Source organism: Terrapene carolina, unplaced genomic scaffold (assembly GCF_002925995.2).
Source record: "Terrapene carolina triunguis isolate 2854851 unplaced genomic scaffold, T_m_triunguis-2.0 Scaffold130, whole genome shotgun sequence".
Lineage (NCBI taxonomy): Eukaryota > Metazoa > Chordata > Testudines > Emydidae > Terrapene > Terrapene triunguis.
The window spans coordinates 22,028,443-22,048,040 of NW_020664481.1; the positions used below are offsets into that span (position 1 = coordinate 22,028,443).

The window sequence follows — 19,598 nt, forward strand, 5'->3', positions numbered from 1 at the left end:
AGATGGCATTCACCCAAGAGTTCTGAAAGAACTCAAATGTGAAGTTGCGGAACTATTAACTAAGGTTTGTAACCTGTCCTTTAAATCGGCTTCTGTACCCAATGACTGGAAGTTAGCTAATGTAACGCCAATATTTAAAAAGGGCTGTAGAGGTGATCCCAGCAATTACAGACCGGTAAGTCTAACGTCGGTACCGGGCAAATTAGTCGAAACAATAGTTAAGAATAAAATTGTCAGACACATAGAAAAACAAACTGTTGAGCAATAGTCAACATGGTTTCTGTAAAGGGAAATCGTGTCTTACTAATCTATTAGAGTTCTTTGAAGGGGTCAACAAACATGTGGACAAGGAGGATCCAGTGGACATAGTGCGCTTAGATTTCCAGAAAGCCTTTGACAAGGTCCCTCACCAAAGGCTCTTACGTAAATTAAGTTGTCATGGGATAAAAGGGAAGGTCCTTTCATGGATTGAGAACTGGTTAAAAGACCGGGAACAAAGGGTAGGAATTAATGGTAAATTTTCAGAATGGAGAGGGGTAACTAGTGGTGTTCCCCAAGGGTCAGTGCTCAGACCAATCCTATTCAACTTATTTATAAATGATCTGGAGAAAGGGGTAAACAGTGAGGTGGCAAAGTTTGCAGATGATACTAAACTGCTAAAGATAGTTAAGACCAAAGCAGACTGTGATGAACTTCAAAAAGATCTCATAAAACTAAGTGATTGGGCAACAAAATGGCAAATGAAATTTAATGTGGATAAATGTAAAGTAATGCACATTGGAAAAAATAACCCCAACAATACATACAATATGATGGGGGCTAATTTAGCTACAACAAGTCAGGAAAAAGATTTTGGAGTCATTGTGGATAGTTCTCTGAAGACGTCCGCGCAGTGTGCAGAGGCGGTCAAAAAAGCAAACAGAATGTTAGGGATCATTAAAAAGGGGATAGAGAATAAGACTGAGAATATATTATTGCCCTTATATAAATCGATGGTACGCCCACATCTCGAATACTGCGTACAGATGTGGTCTCCTCATCTAAAAAAGATATACTGGCACTTGAAAAGGTTCAAAAAATGGCAACAAAAATGATTAGGGGTTTGGAACGGGTCCCATATGAGGAGAGATTAAAGAGGCTAGGACTCTTCAGCTTGGAAAAGAGGAGACTAAGGGGGGATATGATAGAGGTATATAAAATCATGAGTGATGTGGAGAAAGTGGATAAGGAAAAGTTATTTACTTATTCCCATAATACAAGAACTAGGGTTCACCAAATGAAATTAATAGGCAGCAGGTTTAAAACAAATACAAGGAAGTTCTTCTTCACGCAGCGCACAGTCAACTTGTGGAACTCCTTACCTGAGGAGGTTGTGAAGGCTAGGACTATAACAGCATTTAAAAGAGAACTGGATAAATTCATGGTGGTTAAGTCCATTAATGGCTATTAGCCAGGATGGGTAAGGAATGGTGTCCCTAGCCTCTGTTTGTCAGAGGATGGAGATGGATGGCAGGCGAGAGATGACTTGATCATTGCCTGTTGGTCCACTCCCTCTGGGGTACCTGGCATTGGCCACTGTCGGTAGACAGGATACTGGGCTAGATGGACCTTTGGTCTGACCCGGTACGGCCGTTCTTATGTTATGTTCTTAACTGAGGAAGCAGCAGGTCGGCAGGGACCTATATACACCACAATGAAAGCGTGACTCCAGGGGGCTCCACAGCCGACCCGACGGTTACCACTAGGGGAAAAACCTTCCGACGACCATGCCCGCGGTGCGTACACACCTACTTGGAATCGACATGAGCAAGCACTCGAAGAAGAATGGTGGCATTACCTCTTGTAACTGAATTGGAAATTGAAGACAGCACTTTTAGGCTCATTTTAAGAAGTGGACACTAAAGTCAACGAGTTAACATGGAAAAGGGCATTTGCCACTCCCTGCCCCAAAATGGAACAACAGAGCACTGTGCAAGCTGTCATTTTATAACCAGCAACCTCAAAGAGCTATTTCTACTGTGAAATGGGGAAAGGGGGCAGAGGCGATCACATATTTAAAAGGGTGGAGATTATAAAAGAAGAGAGAAACACTAGCAGTTGATAAGGCAACACGTATTATGTTATTATCTTAAATGCAACAGTAGCAGGAAAAGAAACACAGGGAGAAAGTGTGTTGGATGAATTGGAGAAATATATATATGCACATCCACACCCTTATGTTTATGTAGTGTCCTACGATTTAAATGGTTTGTTCTGCTTTCACGACTCATTTGTTTCTTCCTATCAAGAATTCAGGTCTTTAAAAAGATTTTTCTGGGACTGCAATATTTATTTTCAAAAGTATCCATTTCCAAAAATTGCCATTAGACAGCACTGTCATCACACTTCTCTTTTCAAATTAATTTTGCTCAACAATGCTACCTTTTCAAAGGATTCTTCCTTCATTTGTACTCAGCCGAGGATTTATTTTCACTTGTGCACCAAACCGCATGCCTATAAAGATGCATTATTCATCAATCTCATATGCATATGAACATTTGTAAGCAGAAACCTGGGCAGACATTTTGTCACAGCTCCAAATGGCTTGGCCAGTAGACACAGTATATTACTGTGCAGGAGACCAGGATGGGAGAACACCCATCAAAATACTCACCTTTTTGTGCAGTGCTGCCTGAAAGCATCATGAAGTCCTAGAATTCAGGGAATGCGAAGGCATGCTATACTGGGCAGAAGGAAGATTTAGAGCAGTAGTGCCTCTTCATCACTGCAGGAACGGGCTGCTTGACAGCAAAGCTTTACAACAGGAGGGGAGGATCCGGGATAGAGCAAAAAGCAGCAGCTCAGAATGACAGGCCCAAAGAAAAGCCTAAGAGTTAATGTGAACTGGCCTGATTACATGAGCAGTTCTGGAACACGCAACCAGGTTTAGATGGGTAACACAAACCCCAAGATCTCCTCCCATTTCCCATGCAACATGTTTTTTGGGAGAAATAGCTGGCGGGGGGAGGGAGGACTCAGAAGCAAGTCCTGTGCTGGCTTCTTTGAATTGTAAGCTTTGCCTGTTAATTGGTCTTATTTCCATGAGTAATGTATTGGTATTTCAGTCTGCCCAAATTGGCTTGCCCAAAGCCTGAGAACTGGCTCACTGGCTGGCTTGCCTCCTGCTGTGTTTGGAGCTGTGCCTTTTCAACTGATTCTGCATCTCCAAAGGATATCAATTAAGCCTCTGCTATATTCTACGCACTGGGTCTGTTTGTGTCACACACACACAAAACGTATTTGACTGGAACAAGGCTTTAGAAGAACAACCTGCTGTGGGGAGGTTAGATAACTGGCTTTTAACACAGTAGATGCACTTCAAACCTCTCAGACCTTTGACTTCTCAAGGCAAGGGCTGGAATATATCAAGGATTTTAAATGCTCTTGAAATGACACACTGATACCACAAGAGCTTTGAAGGGGAGAGTGGAGTATAGAGACTGGATCTGCACTATCATTCTATAAAACTCATTCACAAAAATTATTGGGGGAAATCTCTTTCCACCCAGGTGTCACTGTGTGTCTTAAGTGCCTTGGATGAGGTTAGTCTCCATTTTGATATCAAAGGTGTAGGAAGACAAGATTTGCCATAATCAGAGCAGTCCGTTGGGCTACTAATTACAGTATCCAGCTTTTGCCAGCAGCCAATAGCTGATGCTTCAAAGAAAAGCAAAAGAAAACTTCAAATATATCACACACACACACACACACACACACACACACACACACAATTAAGATGCTGGAAGATACCAGAATAGCTTCTGAGTCTTGCGACGTGGGAGTCTGTAGACAATGGGATGGTCTTGCCTAGTTTTAAATTAGTTTAGCTTGCATTATTTGCCATTCCTAATACAGCAAAGCTGGACAGCCTGCTGGGAAGCCACAGTAAAGCACCAGTAAAATACCTTCCAGGGGGAGGGTGTTTCCATAAAAAGAAATGTATTAACTGGATTAACCTATATTTAAGAGATCAGCAATCAAAGAGGAACATTTCATTAACAACTTTTAATTATTTCCAAATCCCCATACAGACCATACCCCATTAACATCAGTATTTTTTTAAAAAATAATACTCCGCAGTTTGCAGTGTCATCAACTGCTCCAATGAGCAGCAGCTTTACAGAAGAGAGGAGAAAAAAGCAAGGCTAAAAAAAAACGGGACTGTTTTCAGGCTTTTAAGCACAGTAATACGCTGCTTCTCCTCTTCAAGGTTATAGTTCTGCATGGAACAGTGGCTGGGGGGCTGGGAGGTAACCGCACACGCCAGGGACACAGTTTGGCCTGGTGCTCCCAGCACAAAAGTAGCGTTACCATAGCTTTGCGCTCAGCTGTGTGCAGTTCTGCTCACAATGTCGAGTGTTTGAAAAAAAGAACATACTGGGTAATTTTTTTTTTTTTTTTTAATTTGCACACGAGTATGTATCCAGCTTTCCTTAAATGATTTTGTTACTCTTTTATTCATTTTCATTAATTGAACAAACATACAGATGAGGTCTCAGAAGCATAAAACACCAACCTCTGTAGAAAATGGCACCTTCAATAGGAGCCCAAGCTGTGACATTTGCTGTTTGAAGCATGTGAATTAGAGGCGGCTTGCAGTTAAACTGGTCTCAGCACAGAGAAATTTGGAGGATAAAACCCTCCTGACCCAAATCACACTCCCACACTTCTCTGTTCATTTGGTTTCTCCAAGTCAGCCCAGGACAAATCAAACAAGTGAATGTAGCTGCCCCCAGTAGGTAGAAGGAATACCATCTATCTAGGCTGGTACAAGATGATGTTGGAGAGATACAGGATAAGAGTAAGGTTTAGACACTACCCGCAGTTATACCCAGGCAGCAACAATGACTTCACCAGAGCTGCCTTGGTATTACTGCAGGCAAAGTTCTCCCCAATGGTGTTGATGGGATCAACGTGTCTAACAAGTTCCAACCTGTGTAAGCTGTTGCATAATAAATGGGAATAACAATAAGTGTTCTACTGTATAAATCACTCAGTAAATAAAAATCATTTTAAAACGTCCTGGTCACTTTAGAATTCACTAGAGGTTTTTAACTAAATACCACAACCTCTCTTTTTTCATACAATCGTATCTGTACAACAACCCCATTGAATTCAGCAACACCGGAATACTAGCTGTGAGTGTACTGTATAGAACCACACACAATGTTTATCAAAATTTCAGAAATACCTCATTTTCCTGGGTAAAGTCAAGAGCATCTTCTCCTGAAGCAAGTAGCGTATGAAGGATCCTTTGTTTCACCTGTTCCCATTCGACCAGCATTGATTCTCGGTGGTACTCTTCAGCCATACCAAAGGTCTATTAGCAGAGAAAAATAAATGCTAAGGAACACACAGAAACACCAAATAATCTTTAAAGGACAACATCAATTATAACCACTAACTAGTTCTGCTGTAAGTAAAGCACAGACAGGAATCAAAAGAAAAGAAAAACATTAACTAGTTTAACGAATATTGAGAGAGCCCTAGAGCCAATGTCCAGCAGTAAATAATTTAGAAGGTATTATCGTTCAGGTTTTTGATGATTCAAACAAGCAAAGGGCTAGCAAAACGAAGGCATTTTAACACGTGTCTAGCTCTGAAAAATGAGTGCCTTGCACAATTGAGCCCTGCTCCTGGTTGAAGCCTCTAGGCACTACTGTAATACAAATAACATTAATAGGTTTGCTTTCAAAGATGTACATTACTGATGCAACACACAGAGCAATCTGAGGTTCATTCCATCTCTACCAGACACACCACAGGGAATTGGTTGAACTCCCAACTTTCATCAGTTGGTGTCAACTGCAGCTTCTGTTGCCAAAAAGTCTGGAGTAGAAATACAGATGATGCAGTATTTGTCCACAGACCTGCTGTACCAAAAGAGGAAAAGATTTCTTATAATCTTAACTACAGGTTTTATTTTGTATCAGATTGCCCAATTAAATGGAAGTAAGGGAATCATAGTCTGCAACGTCTGCTCCGCTTTTAGGTTTCGAGGAGCATTTGAAATTGCCTTGTGTATTCACTTTCTGCATGGAAGACCACCAGTTAGGAATGGGTTGATTGTTGTTGCTCCGTCAGAGGCAGGTAGCGCCACCCCTCTACACTAAAGCCACCTCACATCACTGGTCAAATACTTCCTCGGTATCCAATACTACTAGATAGCTAATAGGAAAACTGGCAATAAACACAACTAGAACTGCCCCCTTTGCATCTCAAAACCTTGTCCAGGGACAAGTAGAAGCTGGCTGCTCCACACCATTAGGGCTGTTAAAAGGTGAGTTCAGTAAGGAGATGAAGGGGATAGAGCTGGGAGTCCCGTCCCCCCTGCCGACTGTGCCCTGCTTCAGACCTACATCTCAGCCAGGGTAAGTCCCATTTTGGGCAGTCCGTCCATTTGCTGGGTGCCTATCACTGAGGGAAGAGACGACAAGACACCTCTTTCTGGGGTAACGAACAGCTGCAGGTGACAGGCTAGGCAAAAGGGATCTGCTCTGAGGCCATCATGCCATCCCCACACTGCCACCATTACCTGATGTGCCTTTTTACAGGCATATCTGCCACCACGCTGCATTATACCCCAAGCTAGGGAGACTGGGAGGCCGGGTCAGATCCAGGTTCTGCTGGAGATTGGAGGCGCTAATGCTTTTTCAATATGGAAGCAGAGCTATCTGTCACTCAGGGTGTGAGGAGAAGTCAGCCCATTCCAAACCAGGGGTGGGGGGCCTCCCTCACAGAAACAATAAAGAGTGACATGAGTGAAATCTGCACCTAGGACTATTCCTTCAGGCAACCTTCCCTGTCCAACATCCTTCTCTGTTCTTGACTTTAGAGTAAATCCAAGGTTTCCAGGTCAAATTTGTTCCACCTACGTTGAAAAGATTAGCCTCTCTATTAGGCAGCTAGTTTTGGTGGGCTCTTGGGCAGTCCAATTAAAATAAAGGTTTCATTGTATTATTACTTCGCCCCTAAAGAATTTAAAAAGAAAAAACTAGGGAAGAGAGATCAAAATTCAGGATATCTAAGTGGCATACTATGTGTTTGTACAGTGCTTAGAACAATGGGGCCCTGATCCTGACTAGGGCCTCTGTCTTATAAACAACATACAGAATGCAGGGACTGTATTCCATCTGCTTGGGGGGGGGAATCACTGCAGATGATAACAGAACAATCACTTGGCCTGCTGAAGACCTAGAAGCTACAAGAAGAGGTATTTTAGGACTTAATTGACTCTTCTTATGGGGTAGGAGGTTGGATTCCGGGACAGAAGTGGCACTGGATTTCAATGAGCTAGGTTTCACAGCAAAAACACTTCCCACTTTCTGTCACCTGCTTGCCAGGCTGGGAGTGCCGTGGCAGCATCCCATTCAGGAGTGGAGCTCACAGACGCTGAAGGCAGCCCACCTTAACCTTGGCCAGGAGAACAGTATGCAACATGGGGCACTGGACTGCAGGCAGGTGTTGTCGGGGGGAGCCACGGAACGTTGTAAGAAACACAAATAGGCCCTGGTGAGGCGTGGAAAGCAACGATTAAGGGTCTAAAAGTGCTAAACACCTACAACTCACATGGAGTTCATGCTCAGCACCTTTCAGGGTCAGTCCCTACGTTGCCCAGTTCTCTCAGCCTTTCCAAAATTCAGGGAAGTAAACGAGACCACCTTATCTTGGAAACAAAGATAGTTTCTCTCTAAAGTGAATAAACTGCTGAGACGCTGAGCCCTTCAGATATGACTTTTAAACTCATGGAAGGAAAAGAGTTTGCTCATTATTCATTCAGCAACAGCATTAGAGAAGAGATGTTGCTTCATTGCAGTCCCATTCATTATTGGTGTGATGGTGACAAGTAGCCACGAACAAATGAGACAGGAAATATCCTAACATGTCCAATAGCTCCAGATAGAGAGAAGATTATCTTAGATCAGGTGTAATCAATTATTTTTTTTGTCAAGGTCTAAATTTCTTGGTCAAGGTATAGTCAAGGTCCAGAGAAAATAATATAAAAATAATAACAATAATGATAATAAATAAATAAAAAGATTTCAGGGTCCGTTCAAAAGCGTCTGGCAGTCCAGATTTGGCCCGCCGTCTGCCTACTGACTACCCCGATCTCACTTCCTTTCCCGCATCCAACTCTCTCTTTCACATACACCCACAATTTTGCACTGTGGTGTGTGACTAAATGTTCTGGTTGGCTGCACTAATTTTTTTCATCGCATTATGGCCCAATGTTAGGATACTGTCAATTGGAAAGAACACACATCAGTATATATGACTTCATGAAAGGCCATGGCATTTGACAGCAAACATTTAATTGTGGTGCCTGCATATAAATAGATCATGAGATTTTTGTTTCTTCCTTATTGTATAATATTAAATACTCTTATATAGTCAGGACTGGATCCAGCTAGGCTCCGTATTTTCACTGCGGTGTCATTACCTTTATGGTTAAACAGAAATACCAATTAGGTATTAAAACAAGTGTTTGTGTGTATATGGAAACACAGTGCTGCAATATTTTTGCATACAGCTTCAGCGAATATCATTTTTATATAAAAAAAATTTAGCTCTGAACATTTACTCACTAAAAACAAACCATTTAATAAGGATGCTTTGAATGTTATATATACACACAATAGTTAAATCTCATAGCACTGTTGCTTGCTGGACTCTGAACACAAGTACTCACTGTATGTAGAGAACATCACAACTCATCATATGCACATGTAAACTGAGACATACTTACAGTGAATTCACCGCATATTGTCCTTTTATGGAAAGTTATCATTTGGGGGGTCTGGTCCCTCCCCAAGACATTTCTTAATAAGTAAGGATCAGAGTGTTTCTTGGTGTCACAAAGAGGATGTTGCCACTTTAACAAAGAGGTTCTAATGTCCAATACTTTGTGTTGTGTGGGTCTCCGATCTACTGTCAAACCCATAAGGGCTACCCCACTCGTTAACAGAATTACCGCATTCTCAGAATCAAACTCATTATACTGCAAGGACTTTCTGAAACTACAGTTTCAAAGGCTATGTTCACGAAAACAAATTTTACTCTATTTATAGAGCAAGGAATAAGTAGTACTAGCCATTTATAATTGTTCCATACACTGTGAAAGATTCAAGGGCTTTTAAATTTTGTCTGTTTATCAAATACAGCATTTAATTTGTAGAACTGTCCTTCAGGATTTTTTTATTTTTTTTTTTAATACTACTTTCCAACTTACTCTTTTCCTGGACTCTTCAATGGCTGACAGCAAAGCATTATCTTTTTCATTCTTCAGGAATCCCTACGGAAAGGAGAAATACAGTTTCAGTTGAAAATCAGCCTTACATCAGATGCATACTGCACTACTCAGCTCTTTCAACTTTAAGAAGTGCTAGCAGCTTTCTCCCCAATCCACCCCTGAGGAGTTTAAAGGTCATTTTATTTCACTCAAGGTACAGCAAGATGCCCATAAAGCTCAATGTGAAAATGAAAATACATTAATCCCCTGTTTTAATATGCATTAAATCCTAGTGAAGTGTCCTGCTTCTAGTCTCTTTTATCTCTGTGTCCCAGCAACTGCTTCCTCTCGCTCTCCATTTGAGGGAACCCGGGTGAAAGCTTGTTAGAGTGATAAGCTGAGATAAGATTGTTGGACCTTAGTAAGTAAAGAAGGTTTGGACTTCACAGCTTCAGGCAAGGGCAGAGTTTTAGAGGCCAACTGGAAAGCATGAACAAGAGTTTAAGGAAATTAGTTGCAAACAGGTAAAATGACTAACAGTTGAAAAACACTATGAAAAAGTTTGCAAACAATCTTTTCCTTCCTCCCCTCAGCACATCATAAAAAGGGGATTTTTTAAAAATCTATTTAGATTATTTTTTACTCACACATGGCTGGTCTAGGTTAGCAAAACATGCAAGCCATTGCAGTTAATACCTTGCCTGCACCTGCATGTTATTTTTGTGTTACTCTTCATCAGCAAGAACATGTTGTATTTCAAAGATTTGCAGTGGATCTCATTCATTACCTTCAGAAGCAAGCACTAAGACCAACCAAGATGCAGAATTATTAGAATTATTAGAGCAGAATTCACATCTCTTTATTTTGTAATTTTGCTGCAATGCATCTCCAATTACCAAATCATCCAGGTTTGCTATCCCTGGACTTGGAGTCAACTCATTAGTAAGCCTTAAAAATAAAAAAAATAAAAAACTACCCACCAACTTTCATTTCCCCAAAAAATATCAATTACAATGACTAATAAAATAACTTAAAACTCTGTGTGTTAATTGAAGAAAGCTCTCAGATTAAGAGTAGGAGCTCAGCATGTTGTACCTTTGATGTTATATGCACTAATCATAAGAATATGTAGTAGTGGCAGCACCTAGTGGTCCCAATCAGGAATCGGAGTCCAATTGTGTTATGCACTGCACACACACAACAAACAGATGGTCCCTGCCCCGCAGATCTTACAGACAATCAGTACCACTCCTCGTTCCCAAATTAGTGCTGAAGGGGTCCTGAGGAGTGCTGAACTTCCTCAACTCTCACTGACTTCCATGGGATAGGACAGCACTCAGTTTCAGACAGGTTTGAGCCCTTAACGGAGGGTATCTGCCATAGGTCTTACACAAGTGAAGCTGTGCAATGTGACAGAGTGGAGGACAGTTTTATACAATCTCGAGTGTTACATTTTTAATTGGGGGGAGGGGCATTTTTTTAATACAAACATGGCACCGACTCTGGGTGATTAGTCACACACTGGCACTACAGATCCAGAGCTTTGTGCATGTGTGCACACGTGTGTGCACAAGTGTATGTATTACAGTCAGACAATTGCTATATAAGTCATACATACACAGGTAACCAGAACGTGAAGCCTTGTTTTTCAGTTCCCCCCAAAATCCAGGCCTGAACCAGTTTAGCAACTAGAGAATTCGTTAGCTGATAACAATAACAGGGTCCCTATTCTCTGTGCCCCAGCCACTTGACGGCAACATTACACAGACAGCCCATGCAGGTGACATATGTTTTGCCTTTATTGAATGATTTTTTTTTAAATAAAATTGAGCACCCAGGAAAGACGAATTTCAAATTCTAAAGATAAATCAAGACAGATGATCCTTGTGTGCTGCCTTTGAACGGTAGGGTTGGGGACTATCACTACAGCTGTCAGTGACTGCCCTAGTCACCTACTGACTGGGGCAGGACTGAATCTTTGATTGGCTTCTCTGCTAACCCCTCCCCCCCTCCAATATCACTAATCAAGAAGGTTTGCTGGTATCTTCAGGGAGTCATTCCTTGAGCACTTCTCTCAAATTTAAGTGCCTTCTGAGCAATAATGCTCGTTTCTAACAAGCAGGGCCTCTAGGATATCAAGGCTCTTTGTCCAGCATACCAAGCAGAGGACAAGTTTCCTCTCCTGCCAGGAGGACGCTGAGGTTACAGAGAATGTCACATGCCTCCTGTGCCATACGTCATTGCTGTTCATTTTTCACAGAGAAAACCCTTCCTCCGAGACCCAGAGCTGCAGGTGTCTGGATGGGATGGAAGCTGAAGGTGCTGAGTGTAACCCTGGAGATCCCAGGTCCCTGTGACTCTTGATGAGGTTGCTGTCTATTTCTCCTATGACGAGTGGCAGACGGAGCTGTATCATGATGTCATGGAGAAGAATTATGCACTCCTCACCTCACTGAGTGAAGCTCAACTCTCCTCCTTTCACTGTGAGTTCCGTGAACTCAGATGTCCAGGGCCTCTACTAGAGTCTGTGACTCCCCTGAGAATAGCCATCGGTGCAGAAGGGATTTCACGGGGGAAAGCGGTTACTGTGATAGGAGCAGAGCCCAGAATATTGTCCCCAAGGGAGGTGAGGTGAGAGATGTGATGACTGCTCATGTACCTGGCTAAGAAATAAGGTGCAATTTTTTAACAGTGAGGGTAATTAACCAATGGAACAGTTTACCTGAGGATGCAGTGGATTCTCTGCCACGAAGTTTTAAAACCAAGACTGGAAGTCTTCTAAAAGATATGCTCTAGCTCAACCAGAGGTTGTGGTCCTGATGAAGAGTTTATTGGGTGAAATTCTATGGCCTGTGCTATGCAGACTAGATGGCCATAATGATCCTTTCTGCCCTTGGAATATATGGTTCTATTGATTTAAAAACCTGGAATAAACCTCGCAGTGTCTATCCTAAGAAAACAGATTGGTTTTAAAATGAAGTTGTACCTCATGTTAATCTTTAGGTCTGGAACATGACAACCACTTTTTAAGTTAAACAGAAGCTAATCATTCAACTTCTGAAGGGGGAGCTTCCAGCAGCTGCTGTTGGAATTACTCCCAGCCACTTAATTCATGCTTTGTTTTAACAAAAATAAGTTCTGGCACTTGTTACATATGGGTCTGTAACCAGAACTGGCATACATTAAAAATGTAAAGGATGAGCAGCTACTACTACTATGTATTCCTTACATGTTGATTACATTGCCACCTAGTGGCATAAGGTTTTTTGTTTTAAGCACAGATTAATATTTGCATATATCTGCTTTGAGGAAAATCCTCTCTCGAACCAGGGAGGGTGGTAGGATTGAGACGCGAGCGGGGCTGGGGGAGAGAGATGCACTCCATAAATATGAATTCATTTATTTTCACAATACTCCTGTGAGATGAAGGGGTGGCATTATACCAATTTTACAGCTGGGGAACTGAGGCACACAGATTTTAAGATCAAGTTTTCATTAATTTTGTGTGCCAATTTGAGACACCTAGGATAATTCAGATGACATAGCATTACATAACACTTTATATGTGCAAAGCACAGCTCGCATTGATGTCAGTCACAGCTGTGAGTGCTCAGCCTTCTGCAAATCAGACCCCAGCGTATCAAGTCAGCACCATAGAAAAAGAGGAACACACTAGTGACAACCTGTGAAAAGTTAGGTTTAAGTGACTTGACTAGCATCACACAGGAATGTTGTGGCAGAGGCAGGGATAGAATCCAGTTCTCGTGGGCAGCATTCAGCTGCCTTAACTATGAGACCATGCTTTGACCTGCAATCTCTGCCTCATTCACTACACACCTTCCAACTTCTGCAACAAAAAGAAGCAGAGACCCTAAGGACAACGGATGCCTTCACTACACAACCTTGATTCATCCTCCAGGGCATGTCCATCCTGTGGGCTGAATCAGACAGCGGTCCTCTGGAAAAAATACCATGTGATCATGTAATTCAAGATTATATCACAATGCATACACACAAAGGGGATGAATTAAGATTGTTTCTGAGTGCTTGACTTTGCAACCTTAATAATATTCTTTTAACATAGCTTGTGTGTGAACAGTTTCGTAGAATTTTAAAACAAGCAAAATGGAGAACAGAAATTCCATAATGTAGCAAATTTGACACCCACATGGGTCGTCAGCAGGGTTGGAACCTTTAGATCTACTGCAGAGGTCTCTGCCACTTGAGCTAATAGTATAACTGATACCAGCAGTAGGTTATCATCTTCTATGAGAGCCAGCAATTAAGGGGGATGACACGCTCTGCCAATAGGTTTCACAGGTATTTGCGGACAGCAGAGGAATAGTAAGACACTGGAATCTTGGGTTCCATTCCAGACTCTGGAGAAGGGTGCCCTTTAGTGGGTACAGAACCTTTCTGTCCTATCCCCTTCCTCTCTCTCTTCCCCACCCCAGCTCCTCATACCATTTCCCCATTCCCCTCACCTACCAGTCCCAGTCTCCAATACTCATATTTGTCATTCCAATCTCAGCCTTTTCCCCAGCCAGTCCTAGTCTCCCCCCACCCTCCAATACCAGCCCCTCCCCGGGTCCAGCTTTTGTCCCTTCTGCATCTGTATCAGGTAGCTTCCTCCTTCTCCTCACTGCCTGGGTGTGAGCATGGGGATCATGACAGCACAAGAAATACAGTCTCCCTGATCTCAGTTCTAATGCCCAGCCCTCAGCAGCCCAGAGTTGCATTTGCAGGGAAAGTCCTGCTCAGTCCCCTGCAGCACCAGGCTGCAGAATACCCAGTGCAGGATGGATGGATTCTTCAGGGAATTTAGCTGTGAAGCTCTAACAAGTCTCTACTGAGCATGTACGAACTGCAATTTTTCTAAGGCTCATAACTTGGCCAGCTCTGGGCAAATTTTCATGGAGATGGCAGAAGGCACATCCATGACACCAAGGCCACCACCCTGCCAAATTTCAGGTCCCTGAGTTGAGGGCACTAGATCTATTCAAAGAAAAGGTTGCCAGACATTTTTTAATGTGGGCAAACCAATGTATTTTCTCTACTCTCGTTCTCAGAAATGTCTGGACCGTTTTGGCTGACATTTTCAAAGAAAAACAATGAGCCTAAGGCAGACATATGGCACGGAAAAATTCAGCCCAAATTATTAAAGTTCGGCATGTTTATACGTTTCTGAAAACAGGGTCTTATAATGGGAAGTGCTGGACTACCTTAATAGTATGCAGTTCTCTCAGCCCTACCTATAATAATCCAGCCTCACTTTTGTCCACTTTACAGAGTAATGTAGCTACAGTCTCTGATCAAAAAGAATCTCTAAGCCTGTGCTAAAAGTTAACTTGTAAAATTAAACGTGAGAGGTGGATAAGACTTCAGGGTAGAGACGACATGATCTATTCTAAGGCACGTTGACCACTTTCCTAGGTAAAGTAAGCTCTTCTACCATAATAACTGACAGTAAAATAAGGTTTTCTAGAATTTACAAAAAACAAAACCAAAGAAAAAACCCCGAACCTTGGTTTGTAAGGCATTATCTTCTAAGGAGGCGGCGTAAGAGGTTATTTTTACAGCTACACCTAGAACTCCAAGAAGGCATAAAGCTTGACCATCTGTGCCATTTGATTACTCTCTCAAAGGTTGAAATCATTTGCTGTCTGTTAGTTTTATTGCCTTCACTGTCTGACAAGAAGGCTGAAATGACTGGAGTCAGCACCTTCCTGCTTACGTTTGAATCCCAGAAAGAAAGCGTTTCCGTAAAAAATTAATTATTGCTGAGAAAGGGAATGTGTGTCTCAGTGGTCTCCTTTGGATAAAGGACTGAAAGTCTCTTTCATTTACTGCAATAAATAAGGTTAGTAGATTCTCACCTAGCTGATGGAACGATCTTAATTACTTCCACCAAACAGGCCATACTTTTAATACTTGCTCTCGGTATTCCAGCCCTCCGAGGAAGCAAATGTTGCCAACTCAGTGAACTGGGGCCTTTTATGGGATGGCAAAGTTTCCTTTTTCACTGGCATTGGAAGAAAGGAGAAAATAAACTGAACAGTTTGAGACCTTTTTTTCCCTCCCGACTGGGTTAAACCAGTAGCTTTTGGCCAGTTATAGATTCTTAAAATAACTGGATTTTGAGTACATTGAAATTTCTTCGGGTAAAAAGTGGGAGAGAAAATTATATAGTGGGCAACAGAGCCACTCTTCAGTGGTGGCCTCTATACATTGGCGATGGAAGCTCCAGATGAAGCATCTTGATTTATTTATAATTATTTCTATTTGCAGTGGTTTACTTTAGCATGCGTCTGACAAAGTGGGTATTCACCCACGAACGATTATGCTCCAATACATCTGTTAGTCTTAAAGGTGCCACAGGACTCTCTGTTGCTTTTTACAGATCCAGACTAACACGGCTACCCCTCTGATACTTTAGTTAAGAAAGAGTCGGATAACTATTTGAATATACTCCTAGCATTGGTATGCCTTGACATGCTTTACTTTCAAGGATAGCTCAGTCTGGAAACATGCAATATACAGCAAAACTGCCTGGAGGTTACTGAAACAATAAGAGGCCCTACTGTATATAACGGATTGTCTATCATTATTGGTTACACCTTTGCTGTTTTTATGACAGATGGGCTCGAAGTAACATGATATGGTGTGGTCATGCCCCTATAAGTAATTCCGTGCCTCTGCGGAAGATGAGGACTTTCCAGAGTAGCATATGTAGTACTCGGCTTTGCTCAAGCTCCTCTCACATTTCTGAGATCACACATCCTTTGGGAGTTTTTGCAGATCTTTTGAGGTTTTTTGCGTTGTGGCTGATATAACAGCAAAACAAATACAGTAGACACTCAGAGAGTTACAAACATCTCGGGAATGCAGGTCGTAACTCCGAAATCTTTGTAACTCTAAACAAAACATTTTAGTTTTTCTTTCAAAAGTTTACAACTGAACATTGACTTAATACAGCTTTGAAACTTTAATATGCGGAAGAAAAATGCTGCTTTTCACCATCTTAATTTAAATGAAACAAGCACAGAAAGTTTCCTTACCTTGTCAAATCTTTTTTTAAACTTTCCCTTTTTTAGTGGTTTACATTTAACACAGCACTGTACAATATTTGCTTTTTCTTTTTATTTGTTTGTCTCTACTGCTGCTGGATTGCATACTTCCAGTTCCAAATGAGGAGTGTGGTAGACCGGTCAGTTTGTAACTCTGGAATTCATAACTCTGAGTGTTCTACTGTAGATTCAGCTTGTGCATAGATTTTGGACGCAGGTACAGATTTTGGCATGCATACGAGGTATACGGTTTCTTCCACAGTATCATGGCAGCTATCCTAGGATCTGCTGCCTGAGACTGAAAGACCCAGCAAGCTTTATACAACTGATTTTCCTCTTAGGGAATTTTAGATGGGGCAAAAGTAGATACCATTGCCAAGGACCCAATCCAGAACTCCTTACTCACAACAAGCTCCCATTTAAGTCTGAAATTAGCGTTAGTGGGCACTAGAAGTCCAATGGAAGTTGTGTGCAAGTAAGGAGTGGATGGTCAAGTCCTAAATTAGAATGCATGGATAAGTGAAGAAGGAAGGTAGAACAGGGGTAGCCACACTGTATAGAGCAATGTCTTGAGTATAAATTGTTCAACAAACACACACCTTGCAAATGAGTTGGTCTTTGTGGAGGGAACATGTCCTTGGCTCAATGGCAGAACAGATGTTCTCAATGGAGAACCGCCGTGAAACCTACCTCTTCTACCCTTAAATTAGACAAGATAAAAGCTAACACTCAATGAGAGGTGACGGATAAAGTTAGCACTTCAGGGCTTAGCAGAATGGAAAGTTGGCAGAGTTTGAGAAAGGCAGCTGAGCTTGTCAAACTGCAAATAAGCATTAGTTCCCTGTCATTATGTTTATGCTAGGAAATCCTACAGGAATTTCTGAAGTGGGAAGAGATTTCCATTATTGATTGAGCTGAAAAAAGGCAGCAGAGCACACTGGAAATATTCATATTTCCCCATGGTCAGGAATCAGCTACTCGGCATCAGAGGGAGTAAACATGTTGAAGTTTAAGGGGGTAAAATGTAAGTGTCAATAATCGTTACACAGAACGCTGCACTGATAAATTCAAATAGTTTGCTCAAGGGAGATTTATTGCTCTTTTGGCTGCATTCTTAGAGGTTGGCAACCAGTTCCCCACTGCCACCATGCCTAAGAGCACCATGGGATGGTGGGTCATATTTAATTCATTTTAAATTGAAGGTCAGAGAGTAACATACGTTTTGCAGTGGTTAGTATTTCAAACATATTAAGTCATGAAAATGTACCAACTCAGGCACAAACACAACTCAATCATTCTGGTCACAGGGATGGTCCTAAAGATACTTTACTTGCCTTTTTTTAAAGCAAAGCAAAACTATGCAACACACTGCTTCAAGCAAGTTGAATTTTGCAAGGCTATTTTAATATATATTTTAATATGTGTTAATTCACTACAGACGAAGAGGACCACAGAAATTACTCCTACAGCAACAAAATGCTGTACAGAGAGCTGACATACAGCCACAGTAACGTATTTTTAGTATAGCGGCACAATTTCTGCCTGGGTAGTTATGCATAGAACTAACTGTTCAAACTCAGCAGGGGGCATCATATGTTGCAAAACTAAAAAAGGGGTATCTGTCATTTGCCAGGAAGGCTGTTCAAGGATGCTGCATGCTGTTTTGAAGCCGCAGGTTGCAACTTTTGCTTTAAAAGGTGGCATCAGGTGGAGCAGGACCTCTCTGCCCTTCTGTCAGGGTATCATTGATGTAGTGCTCAATTTTAAATGCAGCCTTTAATCTCTGTGTTACACAGTGAGCCTAGGGCAAATATTTACAAGCAAATTGCTCCATGCTGTAGATTAGTGCCTGCAGTGAGACATCTTTGCTAGGACTGTTTTAACCACTTTAGACAATCTGATCTGTGCTAGAAACAGAGTTTTCGGATGCAGCTATGCTGGGTTCTGTTGCAGTAATGTCAGTACGGCTTTTAGCTACAGCAGGGAAAGCTCTCGAAACTGCTGAAAGAACAGTTTCTCTTGAAGTTCGCAGCTTCGTGGGGCAGATGGTGCATGATCTTTGGCTCTTGATGAAACCATTTGGATCTGGCAAATGGAGATGTGAAATGTTCTCCCCTGACAGACATAATGCCTCTAAGGTAAGGATAAGAGATATGAATTGGCATCATCTTGATAGGAGTGGAGGAGCTACGAGAAAAGTCTCCCTTTATGGTCTATTCTGCTAATAAGGATTACTAACTTTGTGCCCTCTATCAATTACAGGTACAAATGACAGAATGCGTCTACTGGCTTTTTAAACACACGCAACATGTGCGCCCACAAATCAGGTAGACCAGACATCTGCAGCCTATCACTGTTCCTGCAGTTGCATCTGCAACACCAGAGACTAGTTTTTGAAAATTTGGCCCACAAAGTCTACAGCGGGCAGAAGATAGGCTAGGAGATCACCATATGGGGATTTAGAGTAGCAGCCGTGTTAGTCTCCTGTTCATATGGGGATTGATACAGTGAGGCAGGATTGCTGCAAACGCTCTCAAGTTCCATCATCCTGAAAGTCAGAGTAAAGCTCCACAACTCACAACTTTGCACATAGGACGGCTCTAGGCATTGTACACACATGCAGGCGTGTTCACTGCTAGTGACAAGGTCACTGAACAAATGGTCACTCAAAGACTATAAAGAAATGAAAGACCAAGGAAAAAGGGATTACACTTGGACTAACTGTTTCACACAGATATGACAATGGCGAACTACAGTACATTGGATTTAGAAGAGGCAGGCAATGACCACATTTTCAGGGAGGATGGACCAATTCAATCATGCTTCTCATTCTTGGTAACTTTCAAAGGAAGCAGGATGGGAAAAGAAACGTATGTCTATTTGACATGTGGACTAAGTAGACAGGGTTGAGTGACTAAGAGGGCAGCACAAGAAGGTTTACAACGGCCGCAAGGCACACGACAACTGAACTCACTGGGTTGAATAATGTCAATTGTCTGTTAGCTAACAGACTAACTATATTTCACACTCTTCTACCACCTTCTCTCTCCAGAAGGATCTCAAAGTGACAGACCATCGTTAATCTTTGCATTACCTTTGTGAAGGAGATACGGGTGTATTGGCAGAGCCAGGATTAGAACCCATAGCTCCTAACTCCCAGTCTTGTGCTTTAGCCACCAGACGATCTTTCAGCACAGATACACACTTAATATTCTCTGCTGACATTAAATAGCTCCACTGTGCCATATGCGACAAATGTTAGT

The 19,598-nt window shown here is 41.9% G+C and overlaps 1 protein-coding gene across 1 annotated transcript in view; it reads right to left on the minus strand.

Annotated features, from left to right (window-relative positions):
- NUP93 (nucleoporin 93) overlaps positions 1 to 19,598 on the minus strand; it is a 133,711-nt gene that overhangs the window by 43,677 nt on the left and 70,436 nt on the right. Inside the window, exons 4-5 of the mRNA XM_024209982.2 lie at positions 9,269 to 9,331; positions 5,231 to 5,359 (exon numbers count right to left, since the gene is read on the minus strand). Coding sequence (XP_024065750.1) covers positions 5,231 to 5,359; positions 9,269 to 9,331 — 192 coding nt within the window. The remainder of the gene's footprint in view (positions 1 to 5,230; positions 5,360 to 9,268; positions 9,332 to 19,598) is intronic.